Source organism: Morone saxatilis, unplaced genomic scaffold (genome assembly GCF_004916995.1).
Source record: "Morone saxatilis isolate NCDOM2014 unplaced genomic scaffold, NCSU_SB_2.0 Contig1, whole genome shotgun sequence".
Lineage (NCBI taxonomy): Eukaryota > Metazoa > Chordata > Actinopteri > Moronidae > Morone > Morone saxatilis.
In genome coordinates this window covers 7,282,353-7,302,747 of record NW_023339651.1, presented here as the reverse complement: position 1 = coordinate 7,302,747, position 20,395 = coordinate 7,282,353, and the positions used below count along the sequence as shown (strand labels likewise).

The 20,395-nt window shown below is 44.4% G+C and overlaps 1 protein-coding gene across 1 annotated transcript in view; it reads right to left on the bottom strand.

The window, feature by feature from the left end:
• Positions 1-17,141, bottom strand: part of ctbp2l (C-terminal binding protein 2, like) — a 46,401-nt gene extending 29,260 nt beyond the window's left edge. The window contains exon 1 of the mRNA XM_035669359.1: positions 15,317-17,141. Within this exon, the coding sequence (XP_035525252.1) occupies positions 15,317-17,141 (1,825 nt within the window). The remainder of the gene's footprint in view (positions 1-15,316) is intronic.
• Between the last annotated feature and the right edge of the window lie 3,254 nt (positions 17,142-20,395).

Sequence of the window (20,395 nt, the reverse complement as noted above, 5' to 3'; positions counted from 1 at the left end):
AAAAAGCACCATACACAACCCGCGGGCGTCCTTCTGTGCGCGGCACACACACAGCGACGTTTGCAGGCTGGTGATCGGGATGGTAGCCGGTTGCAGAAGGTGGTGGGGGGTGTTGGTGGGAGAAAAGGAGGGGGTGGCTGGGGGGGACGGGGGACGGATGGAGATACGCTTTTTCCCCTTTTCTTTCTTTTTTTTCTGTTCTTTTTGTTTTAATCTCCCAGGAAGAAAAGGCTGCGGTCGGGGGAGCGCGATGCTGGAAACTCTCTCTCTCTCCTCTCTATTCCTCTCTCTTGTCTCTCTCTCTCTCTCTCTCTCTTGCCGCTTCCTCTGCCTGTCAGCTTGCGCAACATCTATCAACTGTTGCGACTCTCTCTCTTCTATGTCTTCTCTCTCTCTCTCTGTTTAGCTCTTTTCTCCTGGCCTTTTGTCTGTAGCTTGCGATAATAAAACCAGGAGCGGCAGGAAAAAAAAAAAAAGATCTTGCAGCAGAAAAAAAAAAAAAAAGAAGATCTGGTTTAAATCAAAAGCTGCAGCTCGAAACATGCAAAAAGCTGGAAGCTCTCTGGGCTCGCACAAATTACTCCCGGCTGCGTTCACGTTCATAGGATCCGCTACACATAACACACGTCGAGCACAATCCCTTTCCTCCCCCTTTTTCCCTCCTTCCTCTTCTCCCCCGTTTTTTTATTTTTATTTCTGATCTGGACTTCCACAGTGTTTTAATGAACGCCTGCCCCTTTTCCCTTCTTCTCCCTCTCTCTCTCCTCTCTCTCCTCTCTCCTCTCTCTCTCTCTCTCTCTCTTACACATACAAGAAAACAAACACACACACACATCACACACACACACAACACACACACTCTTTTGCTTTCGTTTGCCTCCCAAGCTCACCTCCCGATTATTTGGCTTCCCTCCTCTGCTTTTCTACTTTCATCTAGACCTCAACAAACCCCCCCAAACACCACACACACACACACACACAGAAAAACACACAACCCACCCCACCCTGGCATTTTGTGCGGTTCACCGGGAAGAGACTGGAATGGGACATCCACACTCACACCAACTCCCCTCCCTTGCTCTGAATATGTAATGACACACACACACACAGAAACTGAAACACACACACACACACACAACACACATTAAAACCTTAAGAACAATTGAACATTCAAGCCACTCCAGCAATAACATTACGCCTGTTAGAGTTGGGCTGTTTTTTCGCACCATTCAGGAAGTCATCAGAGCAGGCTGTGCTTAAGTTCACAGTTTCGGTCCCCTGGAGGTAGGGAGGGAGGAGCGAGGGAGGGAGGAGGAGCGGAGGACGTGAACTGACAGCATCGCTCTGCCTGAAATGACTGCGGAGGACGAGCCAGGGCTGAAAAAACCCTGTTTAGAAAAAAAAAAAAAAAAAAAAAAAAAAACAAAAAAAAAAAAAAAATTAACAATGTAACCGGAGCGCTCCCCTGTAATTCTGCCTGCACGCCAGAGCATGGGCGACGCCCGCTATGCACGCAAATACACATACATACATGCCATTCATGCACACACACCTCACCGGCTTGCATGACAGGCGCGACCAATATAGGACAAAAGAGCCCAGCACGGTCACAGCCAGAACCGATTACACACTGACAGTAAAGTGGAAAGGTGAACGGCCAAAGCCCAGTTTTTTGGCTTCACGGAGGGGGGGGCGGGGGCGGGTATAATCGTCTTATCCTTGGTGGGCTGAAGACACTTATTTTCTATTTTTTTGCAGGCAATGATTGTATGGCCATTCCACTTTAAGGTGTTATTGTGTGTGTGGTGTGTGCTGGTGTGTGCTGTGTGTGCTGTTGTGTGTGTGTCTCGTGTGTGTGCAGGTGAGGGGCTGCTGTTTCTCAGACGCAAGAGTCCAACAAGCAGAGACATGGCACGTCAGGCCAAAGTCCGCGCGGTCTGCCCAGCAAGACACATTCTGATGGGAGTGTGACCATCAAAAGCAGCAAGCCCCCACTTCCTGCAGGCCAGCCAGACACACACACACACACACACACACACACAACACAGAGACACACACTCTTGATGGGCCAGTGTGGGGATACGCCTGCCCCTCTTCGCATCTTTCTCTCTTCAATAACATTACGAGGATGTGCAGGAGGAGGAGGGAGGAGGAGGAGGCGCCCTGCACTTGACACGCAATTATGGTTAAATGGAACGTCGGCAGACTCAGCAGCTTCTCAAAAGACATTCTGCCGAGGTTTGCGGATATTTTAAGAAATCCAGAAGGAAGCAGGGTGTATCAAAAGAAACAAAACGGCGCATTCCTTTGAATGCGCAAAGTTATGACTGCCAACTCCGCCAGGTCAAAAGGTCAAATAGATTGAGCTCCAAGGTAAGCAGTTAGAAGATTAATATCTGGATGCATGCAGCACGCGTTCGCAGGTACTGCTTGAGATTCAGTCCTTCCAGCGATTTTCAGAGGTGTTTTGTTTAATTAAGTTGGTCCAGAATGGCCTGAATCTTCAACAGTTTTTCCAATACAGGCTGAAAAAATGTTGCAACCATTTAGGTGTTATTGTGCCAATAAATGCCAACTTAACTTAGCTGATGGAGAGAAGTATGCGATAAATGCTTCCACTCAAATCCTGAACGAATCTTAGCCTGCTTAGACTTCTTCATAACTTATCTTTTCACCCAAAATAAAGTCCATTACAGAACCACAGTACTTCTTAGAATGCCACTATAGGGCCTGTTCTGTAAGCTCCAATAAACCAAATGATTGGTTTTGGGTATTAGATAAGAGATGGTTTTCAGTTTCTGTAACTTTTTAAAATGTTCAATTAAAAGAGCTTGTGAGCGTGATCTAGCAAGTGCTGCTTGAAAAAAGGCCATTGTTTTATGGGAAACAGTCCTTCCCAGCATAGTTGGAAAGCTTGTTTTGTGGAGATTCGGGCCTGACTTATATTATTTTTATTGGCTAACAAAAGTGTCTCTTGGTCTGAATTTTTGCTGCATTCCTCGAGTTTGACAATTTTTGGTGGGAATTTAGCGGGGCATCATAAATTTGCTGTTAATTCTTGAGATCGCAAACTACAAATTCCTAGGAGGGACCCTGCCCTCAAATTATCTCCATGTGAAATCTCTCGAGGCGGCCCACACGGCTGATGATCCAAGCATGACAAGTTCCAAAAAGATCTCAATGATGATCTCAGCATGAGGTAAAGCTGGACTGAGCTGCGGATGGGCTTACGTCAAGCACAGGCGGGGCCTCTTGCGAAACAAACGCTATATGCTCCTGACTCCAGCATTGACGTGCATGTCGTTACATGTTTTGGACGGGGGGCGGACGTAATACCTTAATGAGAAACAGGGATTCCGCACAAGGCAGGTTTATTTCAATTTGATACCCACCCCCCCCCCCACCCCCCCCCCCCCACACACAAACACACACTTCCTCTTTCAGATGTAGAGCAGCCAGACTTGGGTCTAAACCAGTACTGAAGGCGACATCTGTTCCCCCCTCAGCCTCTGTTTCCATAAAGCAAAGTCACAACCACACCTTAGAGCGCACACGTTTGTGCCTGCACACACCCAGTTGTTACTACACAACCTGATGCACAAACCCCGCACATGTATTTGTTAGCTGAAATAAAACTAATCAATACTTAAAGCTCAATATTCAGTTTGTCATGTCTTATTTTTCTCCCCAAAACCCAATGTTTATTTGAATATATAAAATTGGTGAAAACTTGATTTTAAATATTCAGTGCAATGAAAATCTGGGGAAAATAGGTTTAAACGAATCCGCTCCTATTTAAAAAAAAAGAGTACAAATACAAAAATCTGTATACAATGAAACCTGATGAGCCTAAACAGTACTTTCAGATCCAGGTTTATAAGCGAAAATGCAACTGTGCAATTTTCTTTATATGAATTTTCCTTCTTGTAGCATAATAATACATTTTTCATTTCAAATTCAGAGTTCAAGAATTCAGAGTTGAGAGTCTACACTGCCATCTCCCTCCTGCTGCATGACTTCTCACACCCCCGACCTTTAGCGTAGTGAGACATCAAGAGCGGCGGTCACGCTCTGGAAGACCCAACAAATGGCCCGAACCTTGTTACAATCCTTGTGGATTTACCGTTGAGAGGGAGCCCTCTTCTTTAACCAGCCTAATTATACTGTAAGCGCCCTTTTCCTGTAAGCGCTGGAACTTGGCTGCTGAGAGGACACTGGATGTAGAGGTCTGTTAAATCCCCCTAAAGCACTTAAAGGGATTTTAAGAAAGCGAACGGTAGAATGAGCCAACCTGCCGCTTGGAGACGAGGCTTCAGCTGACCACATTATGACCAGAGGTTCAGGGGGCCATTTCAGATGCTGGACTCGGGTAAGCTGGAGGTTCAGCTCGAGAGCAGCTGCACCCTAGAGAATACCCCTACCAGCTTTTATAGTAGTTGCTTGGAATTTTTTTCCGTTCTCAACTCTATCTTGTGGTGTTTTACTCCCACTTGGACTTTTTGTAGTTTTAACTTGGTATCAAGAGTATGTACTGTCTTATATGCTAATCATCTAGCGCTTTGTAATTAAAGCGTCAGTTCACCTAAATCACGAAACACATATTTTCTTGTACCTCTAGTGGTTTCTAAATATGTATAATTTTGATTTGATCTGTTCAAGTTTTAAAGATACCTGTCCCAGAAAATTGTTCAAAGACCTCACTGTGAACATTTTTAACTGGAACTCAATTCTACCAAACAGTCCCTGTGAACACTGCTGACTGTATCTTTTGTGGAGCAAAGCAAATCCATAACACTGGGGCAAAGGCAGAAGTTTCATAGATGGATATCTCAAAACCTGTGCAAATAAAACCTATTTACATTGCTACATACAACTAGATTTAATGTTGCTGTAATTTGGGTGAGCCAGCTCTTAAAAGTTTAAAAACAAATATGCTTATTCTTACTGTTATATTGATGAAAGACTGACATATACTTGGGGCATGTTCAAACCTGCTTTGTTTAGTCCTTGATCTAATATAACTACAAGGCATAGGTGAGCAAAAAAGATAGGGTCTCCTTCCTGTGTTTAATTTCTCACTCCAACCCCAGAAACATCCAACCAGCACATCTAGCTTTAAGTGATGCATTTTGGCTTGCTTTTATTTTTGTCAGAGTGAAAAGAAACCAAGGACCAAAAAGAAAACGCAGCCTCTCATCCGCTGATTCTGACCAGAGCAAATTAACTTAAGGGTCTGAAAATGCCCTTAGATGCTAACTTGGCAACTCTTCCTTGCAGAAAACAATGTCAAAGTGAATGAATAATGCAATATCATCTTAGCCAAAGGTTGTATTTGTTCGCTCAGTGACTTAGTTTAAGAGCTTAGACCTCTGAGGAAACAAGCTGTGAGTGCATCCAACCAAAATATCAGGGGAGTCAGTGCTCTTGACATAAAGACACAGTCACCTTACAACACAGATACATGCTCACGTGTCCTTCATGCTCACTGACAATTCTTTTTTGGATTTTCAAAAATAAAAGATGGCTGATCTTCAATGGGTTCAAAATTCTTGGTGTGACGAGAGGTGGAAAGAGGGAGGAAAAGAAAGCAGTAGTAATGTAGGTTTTTATGACGCATGTCTAATTTCCCCACGGTGAATATTTATTTAGGAGGCCCAGGTTTATCCATTGAGAGGCACCTGCCGTGGCAGCAGCAGCCAGGGTAAATAACCCCCCCCAGGCATGTATGCAGACACACACACACACACATACACGAGAGCCCCCACCCCCTCAACAGCGGTCCAGATAACAACCCTGAGTCAACAGTGCCTCTCTGCTTTTGTTTTCTCTGCCTCCCCTCCTCTTTTCCCCTCCCACGTTCCAATCCCTGCGGAACAGCAAGGACCGGGGCTGAAAAGATGTAGGGATGAGGGACAGAGAGATAGTGAAAGAGAAAGAGAGGGAGAGGAGGGCTAAATTACAGCATGGGAATGCAAATGAGTGTATTTTATTTGGGGGGAGCCAAGGAGGGCAAGCAGGCTTTATTTTCCAGGCAGGAACAGCCCCCCTGTGGCCTCTGGATCAGTTGCAGCAACAGTGAAGGGAAGAAAAGCGAACATTCTCACTCTGCCTTTTTACTTGGGGAGAAATAAAAAAAGAAATATTACAAATACAAAACCCACAACTCTCGGAGGCTGGTGCAGTCATAAAATAAAATGATATTTTGCTACGCTTTCACACCGCCACCACCACCGCCGCTGCCGCCTTCCATCCCTCCTTCCCTCACTCCCTCCTGCTCTTCCTCCAGCTCTGCCCATAGCAGAGACGCACTAAAGTTACTGACATATGGGCACAAATCCCAGCCTGACTAAAACACACCACTGCCACTGCCACCACCTCCCCCATCTGGAAAAACAAAGTGAGAAAGTGAGCGTGTGCAAGAGGGAAAGGGACGAGGACGGAGGAAACGGGGTGAGCCAGCTGCAGGTGGTCTCCAGATGTGGTGGCTCTGGGGACGGGCCACTCTGGCGCTGTTAAGGGCAACTCAGAGCTCCCCCCCTTCCCCTTTTCCTTCCATTGCTCCACCTCCTCTCTCAGCGACAGGAGCCATCTGGCCTGGCAGAGAGAGTGGAGATGCAGCAGAGTCCCACCCTCCTAAGTGTGGCCCCTGCGTGCCACTCAGCAGAGTGCACAAGTAAATAAAACGTATGCACACACATACACGCACATATACACAATACCTCAGACCCCCGCCGCCCCCCGCCTTGAAGCTGTCACATGGCTATTAACCCATAGAAGCCGCGGCCCAGCTGTGCTCAATTACGATAAATACACCAGGGTCGCAGGGTCTTGTCAGCCAGGAGTCAGCCATCAGATACTAGGAGGTGTCCACTTACAGCCTTTTAAAGCTCACTTTGCTAAAGAGTTACAGCCATTTTCATCATCATAACCCCCCTCGCTTCATCTCCTACACCCTCTGGAAAGAAACTCCCACCCACCTACTCACCTCCCTCCACCATGGCAGATGATATTTCACACTTCCTCTGGCAGAGCAGACCCTCTCCACCACCACCCAACGTATCCCCAAACCCACTGTAACTCGAGTTTACATTTTGGCCACACAATATGACACCTGGATCACCTGACACCTCCAAGCTACACCAACGCTGCCCCACTTCCTGTATGCCGTCAGCCAATATTTTTCACTTAAGCTAAAGCGCAATTATCTGCAAGAAACAGGATGTTCTTGAATAAGCGAAAAATGAACGCAGAGCCTCGAAACTGTTTCCTGGAAGACGAACAATTTGACTTGTTTCATTCATAGGAAAATAAAATAGCTTTCCCCTCTCCAATTGTCAGTCATTACGATCCTGTTAAGAATTCCTTTCGAAAAGGTTAGCCAGTTAAACCCCTGGCTGCTTCCTGCAGGCACATTTGGTCTTTGTATGGCTTGGGAATACTCTTAAAAGGATTCCTGAGTAATTGTCTATGCTGCAGTAGAAATTGGGAATGGAGGAAAATGGACTGTAATGACTGAAAGGGTACAGAGTAGTAGCAACATAATGGCCAATGAGAGTGATGCAGGGTTAATGCTGCACTGTTCTCTTGGATATTATTGAAAGAATGAAACACTCTGTGTCCTATTAGCATGTACAACAAACTCAACAGGGGAGGAGGGGTTTGCCCCTTGACTAGTTTTTATTTATTCATTATCTTAACATCTGCTCTCTAGCATAAAGGAGTTTTTTTTAAGTCCCTCCAGGGACACGGCATTCAACTTGCTCGTTATAAAAATAAAGACACTAATTCCAGTAAATGGACACAGAAGTATTCTGATGTGACTGAAATGCTGAAGATATAAAAAAACAACACAGAGTTTGAAGCTTGAAGGATTTTTTGCCTTATCCTCTCTGTTCATTTTATATGTCCTCACATGGGAGATGTTCTGAGAGCCCTTGCCATGTTTGCTGGCGGCTGAGCGGAATGAATGGCAACCAGTAGCATTGATTTGCAGCACGGGCCGCAGATCAAACCACAGGACAAAAGACTAGGCAGGAGGACAATGGAGGAACACAGTGGGCCGCATGGGAAACGAATGACAACTGGTCGATCGGGACGACCACAGCCGACCACAGTCGCACTCGTTCCAGGAAGGAACAGGCCTCACAACACGCGACAAGAAAGGTTAGTGAATCAGGTGTAGCTACACAACGAGGTAGCCCGCTGTGCTGCTGAGAGGAACGAGTTCCTCCAGAAGAAAAATATCCACAGGACCACAGATTACTGTTCTACCTTTTTATTCCTATTCTTTTCATCTCCTCTTTTCCTCAATCTTTTTCTTCATCCTCTCTGTTTCGCCATCTCTCTCCAACTCCTCCTCGCCGACCACAGACCATGAAGAAAGTAAATATGTGCGCAAGGTAAAGCAATCGGTTAACCTTTGAAATACCCTGGCAATGAGATCTGCCACTCTGTACTCTTTTCAGTGGTAAAAAAAGGAAGGAGAGAAGAAAAAAAACACAAGGTTGGCCACCACTTCAGAGGGGATATTCAATATCCATGAGCTTTTTCATTTCACACTGATGAATAATTCAGGGTGACCTGCCCACCACTGAGTGGGAGAGAAAGAGGGGGAGGGAGACAAAAAAAAAAAAAAAACGAAGGACTGGGGAGGTGTGCAGAGGTAGTTGTCTGTTTTAGTGGATGCAGCTGTTGCCGTTCGGCATGCACAAAACCAATCTCCTCCCCAGCTGCCGTGGAGAGAGGAATAATATACGGCAGAATTGACGACAGATAATTGGGGAGATTATATCAAAGTGCTGCCATTCTTACAGCGTGAGCAGTGAGCACACATCGTTGCTATCCTGTAAACAAAACAGCCATGGGATAAGGAGACTAGTAGAATTTATATGACAATGTGATCTCCTGAAATAGCTGGAAGATTCTTCTCACCAATTATAACGTCACAAGATGAGCACAGACACATACCCACACATACACACACTCAGGCTCATAAACACACAATCGCACTTCTCATCTCCCCATTAGAAGTGACCTTTAAGCCTGTGGAGGAGTATGCAGGGACCAGTGTGACAGCAGCTAAATTCCAATCAGCTGACCTCTGGTCATTGCTACACAACCTGAAACATTTTTTGTAAAGAAATGTGAAAGACATAGCTGCATCCTTAGGATTGAATTCATGACTTTTTCGGCACATTTTTTTGGTCATTTACAATTTAATTTGGGAAACAATGAGGGAAACCCACACACTGTCTCGCAAAAATCAAATTTAGGACTCATTTAATCTTCAAATAAGCACAGGGAATACAAAAAGCTCACTTGAACAGTGTGGTTATAAAAAACTGAAAACTGAAACTGTGTTATAGTTTTAAAAATGTTTAACCGTGTGTCAGATCCACACCAGTTCTTCAGAAATTCAGAAAAACTTGTGACTCATAAATAAGTTAAAAACACAGTACACAGTAAAAAGTGTAAACCCAATTAATTAAACAAAAACTGTGTTGCAAACTCGTAATACTTTTAAAGACCTGTTAACAGCATTAATTAACAGTTAACAGCAGCAGCACAGTAGATGGGAGAAAACGTAAGACTTAAGGCCCACTTTCGGACCAGGGACAGCACTTCTGACCCTGTGCAGAGGTCAGCTGCTACTATCGCGCACACAAACACACACTCAAACACTCAAGCTGTCACAAGCAGGGGGAGGCCAGCTGTTCCTCATTCGCTCGAAGGCTCCGTTCCCTCCATGGGTTGGCTGGCTTCGCAGAAACCATTAATCCCTCTGTGAACGCAACCGATGGTTTGGAAAGATCAACCATGAGAAAGCAGCGAGGGAGGGGTGAGGGGTGGCGGGGCGAGAGGAGATGGGGCTCCACAACACTTTTTTCTTTCACTTGTTTTTTTTTTTTTTCTGAGAAAAAAAACTACTGCAGCGGAAAAATAGATTTTCCTGGCCATATTTCCCCAGAGACACAAACAATACAGAGGCCAAGTGGAGATGGAGGAGCAGATAGTTCATGTAACATTTACCAGGTTCTCGGGAAACTGGAGACACATGATAGAAGGACTCCGTACAGATAAGCGTTAAAGAATCTAGAGGTGAACAGTGGCCTTTAACAGCACAGTCATTACAGGGTGAATTAAAATGTTTCATTGTTTTGGATTTGCACTTGCACTCTAGCACATTAGGATTGAAATTAAGCGGTGACTGTGAGGCTAAAAGTCAACTTTCAACTTTTTAGCCCTTTTAATACAGAGTCCCCAAAGGACAATAAAGCAGAATGGCGACACTAAACATAAAGTTTTTTTAATGGGTAAACAGTGGAGTGTGCTTGAGAGACCAAAACAGTCACGCATTGAAGGCAAAAAGCCCTCAAAACAAATCCCTGTGGCCCCATATCTGTGGCTCACAGACTTCAGATGCCAAATCTGGGACTACTTTCTTCATTTTCTTTTACTTGTCTGATTAGTTCTGTACCCTAACACTAGGAAGCAATGTACACAAAGGGGTTACAATTCCTAGAATGCATCAGGTAGGTTGAAACGCTCTCAAACTAAAGCTGAAAGTCAGCACTTAACCTCACTGTTTCACTTCAAATCAAGCGTTCTGGAGACTGAGCCAACACGTCGACAAAATGCATCACTGTTACTCTATGACGACATTGTCCTTGTTTAAATAGGCATGGTTTAAATAGATACAGTACATCAATGCAAGCATGTGGTGCTGTAGCATTAATACAAGAGCTGGGTTGGTCTGATTACTACATAGATACATTCCCTCTAATAACCCCTGACCGATGCCATGTGAGCTGAAACCTCTTGTCTGTCTCCACTCATTCATATCAGAGGGATTAGTGAGGATGACACAAACTCCCACTGACACGTGATGCCTGTATAGTAGCATCCACACACACAAGCGCACATACACACATTATCTATGCTAGCACTCATACATACACACACACAAACAAATGCACACAGATGGTCAGTAGGATTTCCTCACTCTAATTCTCAGCCTATTCCTAGACAGGTAACGTAAGCCATTAGCCCCTTCACAATAAGAGCCCCTAACCCAAACCCCTTTGATAAGAATTTGACTGTGTTATATAGTTTGTTTTGTGTGTTTTACTGTGTAGCAAACCATCCGGTGCAGTCAGGTTAGCATCTGCACTGAGAATTGCACTTTCAGCTTTTATATTAGGGTGTTTATATCCACATCAGATAAAAACTGCAGTCACTCAATTTCAGGGGACAAAAAGTAACTCGGCTTAAGATAGTACATTTAAAGTCATTAAAATTATTATTCAATTAGCAGTAAATGGTTAATAAAAAACAATGACCCACTGACCTGGATTGAGGTCAGGTGACTGACCCTTAAGGTCAGTTATTGGACTCTTTCTATAAAAATTCTGCATTGTTTGTATGCTTAGGATCATTGTCCTGCTGCATTGATCTAAAAGTGGTGCAATATGTATAAAAATGGTTATTACACAAATCCAATGTGCTAGAAACACTAACAATGACAGTTGTTCTATACCATTGTCCTGACACATTCTGACTGCACTATACTGTAAATGCACAGTAAATAGTGCTGGTCAAAGGAAGAAAGAGACAGATAGAGGAAACTTAAGGTCTTGTCCTCGTGTCCTGTTGTCACATCAAGGCGGCCTCAGATGAAGACAAACACTTCCTGCTGCTGAGAAAGGGACATCTGTGGTCTGTGTATATGTGTGGCAGGATAGTGGGGGGCAGCACCATTGTGCAGTGTGTCGTGCACAAACGCACACACGTCTATATATCACAAGCACTTTGGAGTTATGCATTTGAGGCAACATAAGCACACAATCAAAGCACCCTCGTTCAATGAAAGAGCAGAGTGGCAGCACAGGAAGAGAGACAGTACTTTTTCCCCAAAACACACACAGATATACAGGCATGTCCAGAAACAAAGTTTAAGGCCACACTGACACATAGGGAATGCTTTCTTCCTGAATAGCCAGTGAAAAACAGGCAGGAGTGCAGAATGAAATCAATGTCAGACACCTGAACAAAGCAGTTTAGCCAAGGACAGCCGAGAGTACATTAGGCATGCATCCTCGTGGATGTCCTTCCAAATACAGGCAGGGAAATTAAAATCCCATTCAAGCCCCCATGGGAGCCATGCACCGGAAGGTTACATAACTGTCAGCCGCAACAGTGATGGCTTCCTGTCAAAAAGGAAAAAAAGGGACCTGCCATGTTTTGACAACCTCCCAGGAAGGAGCGAATACAACCTGGGCACAGTGGAACCAACAGAACAGACTTATACAGGTGAACACGTCAACTGACATATCCCATATGTCTACAGGGGGCTGTTGCCAAGTTCTGGTCTCTCTCTCCTTCCTGTAAGCTACAAGCCCTGCCCTCAAACACACCGCCTCCTAATTCTCCAGCCCAGAAAAGTACAGCTGAAGATGTTCTGTGGATTATCTCCACAAGGAAACCACGTGCTGGCATTTATGGACAACATGTAAGGGTCCACCTTAGTTAATCTACTGAGCACGCACACAATGCAGGCTACTAGCTAATCACATCACTAGCTAGCGGGTTGGCTATTCTGCTTCACGTGACAATGAAGTTAGGTTTACCCACCTGTGCTGCTCTGTGGGATGCCACTGACAGACAACTCCATGGCCAACTGCAAGGCGCGCTCCCTACTTTGGGTGGAAGGGAACTGTTGCAACTAAGCTCGACTCAACCGTTTAATGCCATTATTAACACTACTTACGGCTTTAGCCAACCAAGACAGCGCCCAGCAGAGAGGAGTACACAGGCAGGGCCCTCCCACCTGCACCTTTTACATAAATATTTTAAGGGAGCTACTGATTTCACTGCTTCTCACATCTTTGCTTTCAAAACTCAGCTTTGAGAATAGATAAGAATTCAACTTTATGGAAATGTGGATGATTCGGCTATGTGTAAATTTACACTTTGATGTAAGATGATAAAGACAAGACTGGTTTGTATTGGAAGAACAACCAATTTATTCAGTAGGTGCAAAAGGAATAATGTGTCAACTTTTCATCAATATGCATGTTTGAACATAAAACACCATGCATGTAATAAGAGAGGCTCTTCACTGGTAGAGCCCTTTGCACAAAAATGAAAAGCAATCTCTTGAGATGTACATTGCTGAGAGAGAGAGAGAAAGAGAGAGACAGAGAGAGGTAGAGAGACAGAGAGAGAGAAGAGGGAAAGAGACTAAGAGAAATGTTTTCATTAAGTGCCCTGCAACATCTTATTTTTTCACTCAATTTCCTCCTGCCCTAAACTGCAAATGGCTGCTCAAAAAAGAGTAACAAGTGCACAAAATAAATGTGCAACACTGCACGCAGGGCTCCACTTTTTCCCTTTCCTTAAATGTGAAGATTATCTATGTCTGATCACCACTGAAACCTAGGTTGCCTAGCAACACACAATTAAGAAGTATGTTTTCCGATCGGCGAAAAGGGCTGCCCATTATCAGATGAAGTTACTGAAGCAACAAATGTCAGCTACATGCAAATGAGTTTGTTGTGCTGAAAGTGTAGTTGGGGGTGTGTGGGGTTGCTGCCACTGTGACCTTGGAAAACAGTGTATATCTGCGTGAAGCTTGAAAAGGTACTTTCCACCAATACCTCCCCCACAACTCCTTCCCGCTCGTCTGGATCTCGTACCCTACTTCTCATTTCGTTGACAACACATGAAGGAAAGCCACTTCATAAAAGTCATTACTTTTTAACAAGTGCAGCAGCCCACAGACCTACTGGAGAGGCAGGCAAGATACAGGGTTACATGGCTAACAGCAAGGTTAAAGGATTTAATTCTTCCCTAAGCTCATCAGCTCTCATCAACAGAGAAATCCATCAACCTGTGAAGGGGAGAAACCAAGGCCTTTATGTATAAAAATAAAATGAGATAATGCTTTGGGGAATTCACTCTCATTGTAAACTGGGCGTAAAAAGCTACCACACTACTTGTATTAACCTTGTATGAGACAAGTTCAACAAAAGTATCTACATAATTATGAGTTATGTAAAGCCAATGAAGATGAACAATAAACATATTCACAGGAATATGTGGTTAAAAAGAAAACATCATTTTAGAAAACAAACAATAAGGCAAGTTTGGTCTTCGTTTGCAAGACCTTCAAAAGCGAAACATTTCTTTCATTACTGTCACTCTAAAAATGTAAATTAAGAATTGGCATTTAAGACATGAATGTTGGCAAGTTAGTGAAAACAGCAAAGAGCTAAGACATTTATTTTCAAATAACTTTTCAGTTTGAGTGGGTAGAGAGCAAATTTCCTCTCCAAATACCTGCTGTCTGAGGTTAGAACGATGTGATGAGTTTGTAAGTGTAGCACACAAAAAATAAATGAAAAATTTGAACAGTACTACAACGCAACCAGAATTTCAAACAGAAAACAGGAGGTCTAGAAAAGCAGATACCTATTATAGTCCACACAACTATACATCCAATTAGTGTAATTGGATTTGAGGCAGTTAAGTCCCTGATTAGGAGAGAGTACAGTCTAAGATAGAATGACAGCAACTCTGCATCAAGTAAATAAACTTTTACATACTAAACACAAGCTGGATGTTTATGTGTTTTGGATATTTATTAGGATATCTGCCTAGGATATCTGAGGTAGGAGTACATTAAGAGAAAAACTAGTAAACATTATCCTGTATTTAAAAGTGATTTTTGCCAAATTGTCTTAGGGTTAGGGTTAGTGCACACCAATGCCTATTTTTTTAAATTTCCACCACAACAAGTGAACAAATCATGTACAAGAAACCTTAAAAAACCATGGTGGTGCTACAAAACAACTCAAAGCACACTGTTGCTTTAAAATTATTCTGACCATTAAACAAAGTAAAAGAAAAAGACAGCAAAGTGTTGGCCTTAATAACTGGAGTGCTGTTCATAAGGAATATTTCATCTTGGTGATGAGACAGGATCCCCTCAGGCAAATGACACAACTCTGTTGCAATACATGTATAAATAGTTGCATAATTTAAAAAAAGACCTCTCAGAGCAAAGCTGCTTAACTTGTCAGAAGCATCTTACATGCTACTCCTTCATTCAAAAAGACTGTCAGTCTTATTTTCTTTTTGTAGTACGCCAAGAATCTATCATATAAAGAATTAAATCTCACTATGCATCTAATCTATGATAAAACACAATAAGAAAAACTAAATTATTACCTACAGAAAAAAATATAAAAATCAACAACGAGGACAGAGGAGAGGGGGCTTTAAAGAGATAAGTGAGAAAGGTGAAGTTGGACATTACTTGTGTCAGGTGTGGTAGTCATGGTTGAGACTATGACAGGTGGACCAGTACGACGTCCAACCATCTTGCTGTTGTTAAGGTTTTGCACTTGAAGAGTGGAAGAAGAAGTGACGGGAACAATGGTACTCTCGGCAGCAGCATTGATCCCTTTCCGGAGAAGTTGGGGGCTGTGCATGGGGCTTGGTGCTCCTACTGGCGACGCTGGGGGGAGGTTGGGGGCCCTCTTCATCAGTTCCATTGGGGAATAAGAGCCAGAGAATGTTTTGGGCGCTGCTCCAGGGGTGCCTGGAGCTGGTAGAGGCTGTTGTCCAAGAGCAGACATGGCAAGACCAGAGTGGGCATTGTACAGGGAAAGAGGTCTTCCTTGAGTCGTAGCATTGCTATATCCTCCAGGGCTGACTGGGAAAGTTCCAGTTGCCAGGGGCCGTGCTCCTGGGTAGGTGGTGGTCTCCAGGAGGTGTTGAGAAGGTGCGCTGCTGGGTCTTCTACCAAGAAACTCTCCCATCCTGGGGGAAACGGTCTGATAGGTGGTGGGAGGTTGCTGCATCAGGCTGGGGTCCATGGTCAAACCCTGGGGCTGCATGTATAGGTCGTTGCGGTGGCTGAAGCTGTTGGATCGCGTACGTGTTAACGGCCCGCTTCCCTTACAACCAAGCACCACACGTGACAGAACCCGGGCCTGGGCCAAGTTAGGGGCCACGGAGCGGACATCATGGTCCTCCATCATTCCCAGCGTGCCAGTGGAATCAAATCCATGTTGCAGCAGGAGAGTGATAGTGCTCTCAGCCAAGCCTTCAGATCGCAAGAAAGCCAAGAAGGCAGGGTCCACCATCTTCTTGGGGTCTGCAGCACTGGGATGATGAGGAGGTAGGTTGGAGGTCATTCCAGCTGTGGCAGCCACCATGGCAGAGCTGGGGTCATAGTTTGGGTCATAAGGCAGCCTCTGGGAGGGTATAGCTCCATAGGCTCGAGGGAGAGCTCCGTCCATTCCCTGAGAAGCTGGATCCACCACTGAACTGGTGGCAGCTGGCTGGCGAGGGTCCAGAGGAAAGCTGTTAAAATTGTTATAAGCTTGGCGCGCAGAAAGAGAATGTGGCTCAGCAGCGTAAATAGGGGGATGAACCCCGTAGACTGCAGGAGAAAGAGAGCTGCCACCAATACGCTGGACGTCTGGGATCATCTTAGATCCCAGAGTTTCCCTGTACAAACGGCTCAGCTCATGAACGGGAGGGGGAGGAGGTGGCGGAGGAGGTGGCGGAGGAGGTGGAGGAGGAGGAGGCGCGGGGTTAGGTGTAGAAGCAGAGGCCAGCCCGGAAGGTGTGGCCCTTGCCTGTCCTTGATCCCAGGTAGGCCTCACCCCCCCAATGCTGGGCCCATAATGCAAGGCTGATCTGGTGAGCAGGTCCTGGTTATCCCTATAAAACCCAGACTCTTCAAGTGGCTGAGCAGATAAGGTAGCATCAGCCAGGTAGTAATCCTGTGGTGGTGCAGAGGCCCGGCCTGCCATAACTTGCCTGAGGTAGAGGCTGCTGCTTAGATCAGGCACAGAGGTCTTCCTTAGTAGCTGCTGTACATGCCGGTCCTGCGGGATCTGCCTGTATAGGAAAGGCTGGAGGACTGGATCCTGTTTCTTACCAAGATCTAGTTGATGGTGAAACCACACTCCACCGTCTCCCCCATCCAGTGACAAAGAATTCCTACGCCCCGCAATGGTGCCACAGTAGTGACAGCGGCTTGCAGACCTGTCGTTCTGGCCTTCAGTCCACTCAGGACCACACTGGCCCACAGAGCCACCAAAATGCGACTGCTCACTTGAGTTAGGCATCAGTGAAGACAATAATGCGGACAGCTATAAAAGCTGAAAATAGAGCCGGGTATTGTGTTTCACAAGTCTCCAGTTACACTCACCCCCAATCAAAAGACAGGAGTGGAGAGGAGAGGAAAAAAGGTGAAGCATGAGGTACCCTTTTACCTGATCTACAGCTGTAGCTGCCCCCTCCCCTTACTCTTAAGTCTGTGCTATCATGTAGCTCCCTGCTGGCAGCCTATCTAAATAATTCAGCCCTGGAAACATTAGAAATCCATGAGGAGAGAGGCAGAACATGACAAACACATAGAAAGAGTACACACACACACATGCAGACAGCATAAAACACACCTTTAGGGCGAGGATCTACTCCATTCTACAGCAGTGATCATGCTTGTGCTGGGCATGACGCTTACATTCCAAACTAAGAGCGAGGGTAAAGAAATTGGGGTAAAAACACATGCTGGACAATGCCAACAGAATGGAGGAGGGGACTAGATGCACTAATCCAATGGGGTTGATGCACACCATTGGCAGGGACAGTCCTTTCCTCCACAGCGTTTGCCACAAGGGGATTAGCGTCAAACTAAAACCTGCTTAAATCCACTGCCCCCTGTGACATCACTTGAACCAGATAGTGTACACAGCCAGCACGCTGCTGTGGCCCCTGGATGTGTTCACGGAGTGTAAAGCTACAGTGTTTACGGTGCTTAGTGGTTACTACTAACCCCTTCGATGGCCTGCAGCCGGCATCCCTCTGAGCGTGAATGGATCTTCCCAGAGGGACCGGAGAGGTTGGGGACTGACATGCTTGCTGTAGTGTGTCCCTGGAGAGAGAGGAAGGCGGGGGAGTTGCAAAGGCCGGACACACAAGTACTACTGAGGGTCAGATTTAATCCGGGGGCTACTAGAAGGAGACCAGGAGATGCTCCAGTCGAACCATGGAGAATGCGCAGCCTCTACTGGGGTTTATATATCATATGGAATACAGACACTAATTGCACATACCACACCCGTTTAAATGGCATGTTAAAAGGAAAAAATCTTGCAACCCATGCGCAGTCCCCTTGTAATAAGTGATAAAACATTCGAGTTTTCAATGCATATGTTTGAGTTGACCTGTTAGAAGGTTTTATCTCTGTTTCACCTCTAATAGATTTTTCGTGAATTGAATCACAAGAAAAATGTAGAATGTCCTTAGGCTATATCCCAAAAGTCTACTTGGCAATGTTCGAGATTATTATCCAGGTTTTTTATTTCAAACTTACACTAAAGCATCAAGGACATAGCACATAAAGATAAAGCGGACTAGTGCTATGTGACACAAGGCATGAAGTCACAATTGATCTATTGAGTTCGCGTCGCCGATTCCGCGTTGAAACTTTTCGGTGATAGCTTCAAATTGCTTGTTATGTTTGGCCAACAAGCCAAACCACTAAGCTTACCTCGATAGCCTTTATGTCCAGAGTTATATTGCTAGGAATTTAGCCAATATAAAGCTGATGTCTGAAAAGCCGAATGGCTTAGGTAGAATCTATGTAACCGGAATTTAGTACTGGGCTTGCTTACAATGACTTATAACTTTCAATCATAATTGCTAAAGCCTAATGGACCATTCAAATATACCACAATATACAGACTTTTCAATTAATAAACGTGATATAAGGTTTTACACATTTTGCTGCAAACGTTATGATGAACACGTGAATGATTCAGAAAAATACAATTCAGGATGTATTTTCAAAACCTCCTTTCTGATCAAAGCCATGTCTATCGGTTAATTACTGTTGTCGAATATGTGCATAAAGGTTCTATTTCATGGCTTCTAACTATCGTGTTGGCATTTCGTGTCGACAGAAAGGCCAGGCTTATAGGTAATCTACTGTTGTACTTCTTTTTGAGTTCGATTGTATTCTCTTTTCTACACGACCGACCTCGATCCCCTTAAAAGTCAACACTCAATAAAGTATATTTCGATCTCTAGCGACACAAATAGAATTTGATCTTTTGTTCATTATCTTCCTGACTTTCAAAGATTTACAAGCAATTGGAGATGGTCCGCTTAATCTTGATTGCCGTGTGTTGTAGGCTCACATCGGTTAGAAGCAATAGAAATGCCCGGTTTTCCTAATTTAGCAAGATTGGCCATTCAGGGTCTATAGAGAGATATATCTATTGAATCTACAAATACAGCATATGGCTAGCGATCTTCGGTTTTGAAATACGAAGATCAGCAGGAAAGAGTCTGATATTGTCTTCGTATATTATAAAAAAGGTGTATGATTCAAATAAATTGGTTCTTCCAGGAACAGTCAGTTACGTAAACTTGTAATCTTCCTCTTTGTGATGTGGTGGACAAAAACTAATAATTATATGTTCTGATTAATATAACGCAGGACCACAGCCTGGTGGCATGCACGCATTGACAATCTCACCTCTACCTACGCAAGCTCAGAGGCAGGTGGGATAAGAGGACTATAGGAGGAGCGAGGAATAAGGATTACATGAGGTCATGGAGAACTTCGCAACATAGGACTGTGAACAAGAGTGCAGATGAGAAAGTATAATAAGAGGCTACAATGCCTTGAATTTCTATTCATTGTTCTGTTTCGTTCTATCAGATACTGTACAGTCTTGAATTGAGCCACAGGCAACAAGGGGGTCTCTTAAAGGAAGAGTTATTTCCAGCAAGTCGCAGAACAATTCAACTTTCTCGGAATTGATCACTGAAAGCGGAAAAGTACAATCACTTTCGACAGTCACCTGCTTTGAGATAAACTGACGGGCGAAAACGAATTAACTCAACTGTTTAACAGATGCACACCATGATGATCCGCCTAATGCCTAAAATTATCTAGTGAATTTGGCACCTCTTTATTAGTTATCCTATTCCTCACCTTAATACAAGTCACAGTATGTAGCCCTGACGAGATATATGACATTCTAACATTCTATAACAACCTTGTTTTCGAATTATTTTGATATTATGGTGAGTGTGGAGGGCATCTGAATGGATGATTGCAGAGGAGGGACGAATGTGAGTTAAGGAGCAAGGATCTAGCAAAAAACAAAGCTCGATTGTTTCCGATCTGTTGCTTAAGAACAACATCTGTAATGGCTCGTGAAAAGGTTCCGTCTATCCTAAAGCATACCGTACAGAACAAATGCAAAAACAAATAAACATACAATAGAAGGGTCACCCAACGAACATGACAGTTTTAATTTTCCCCTATGGCCCAAGCAAGTGGCACAGGGATGATGCCTAAACATCT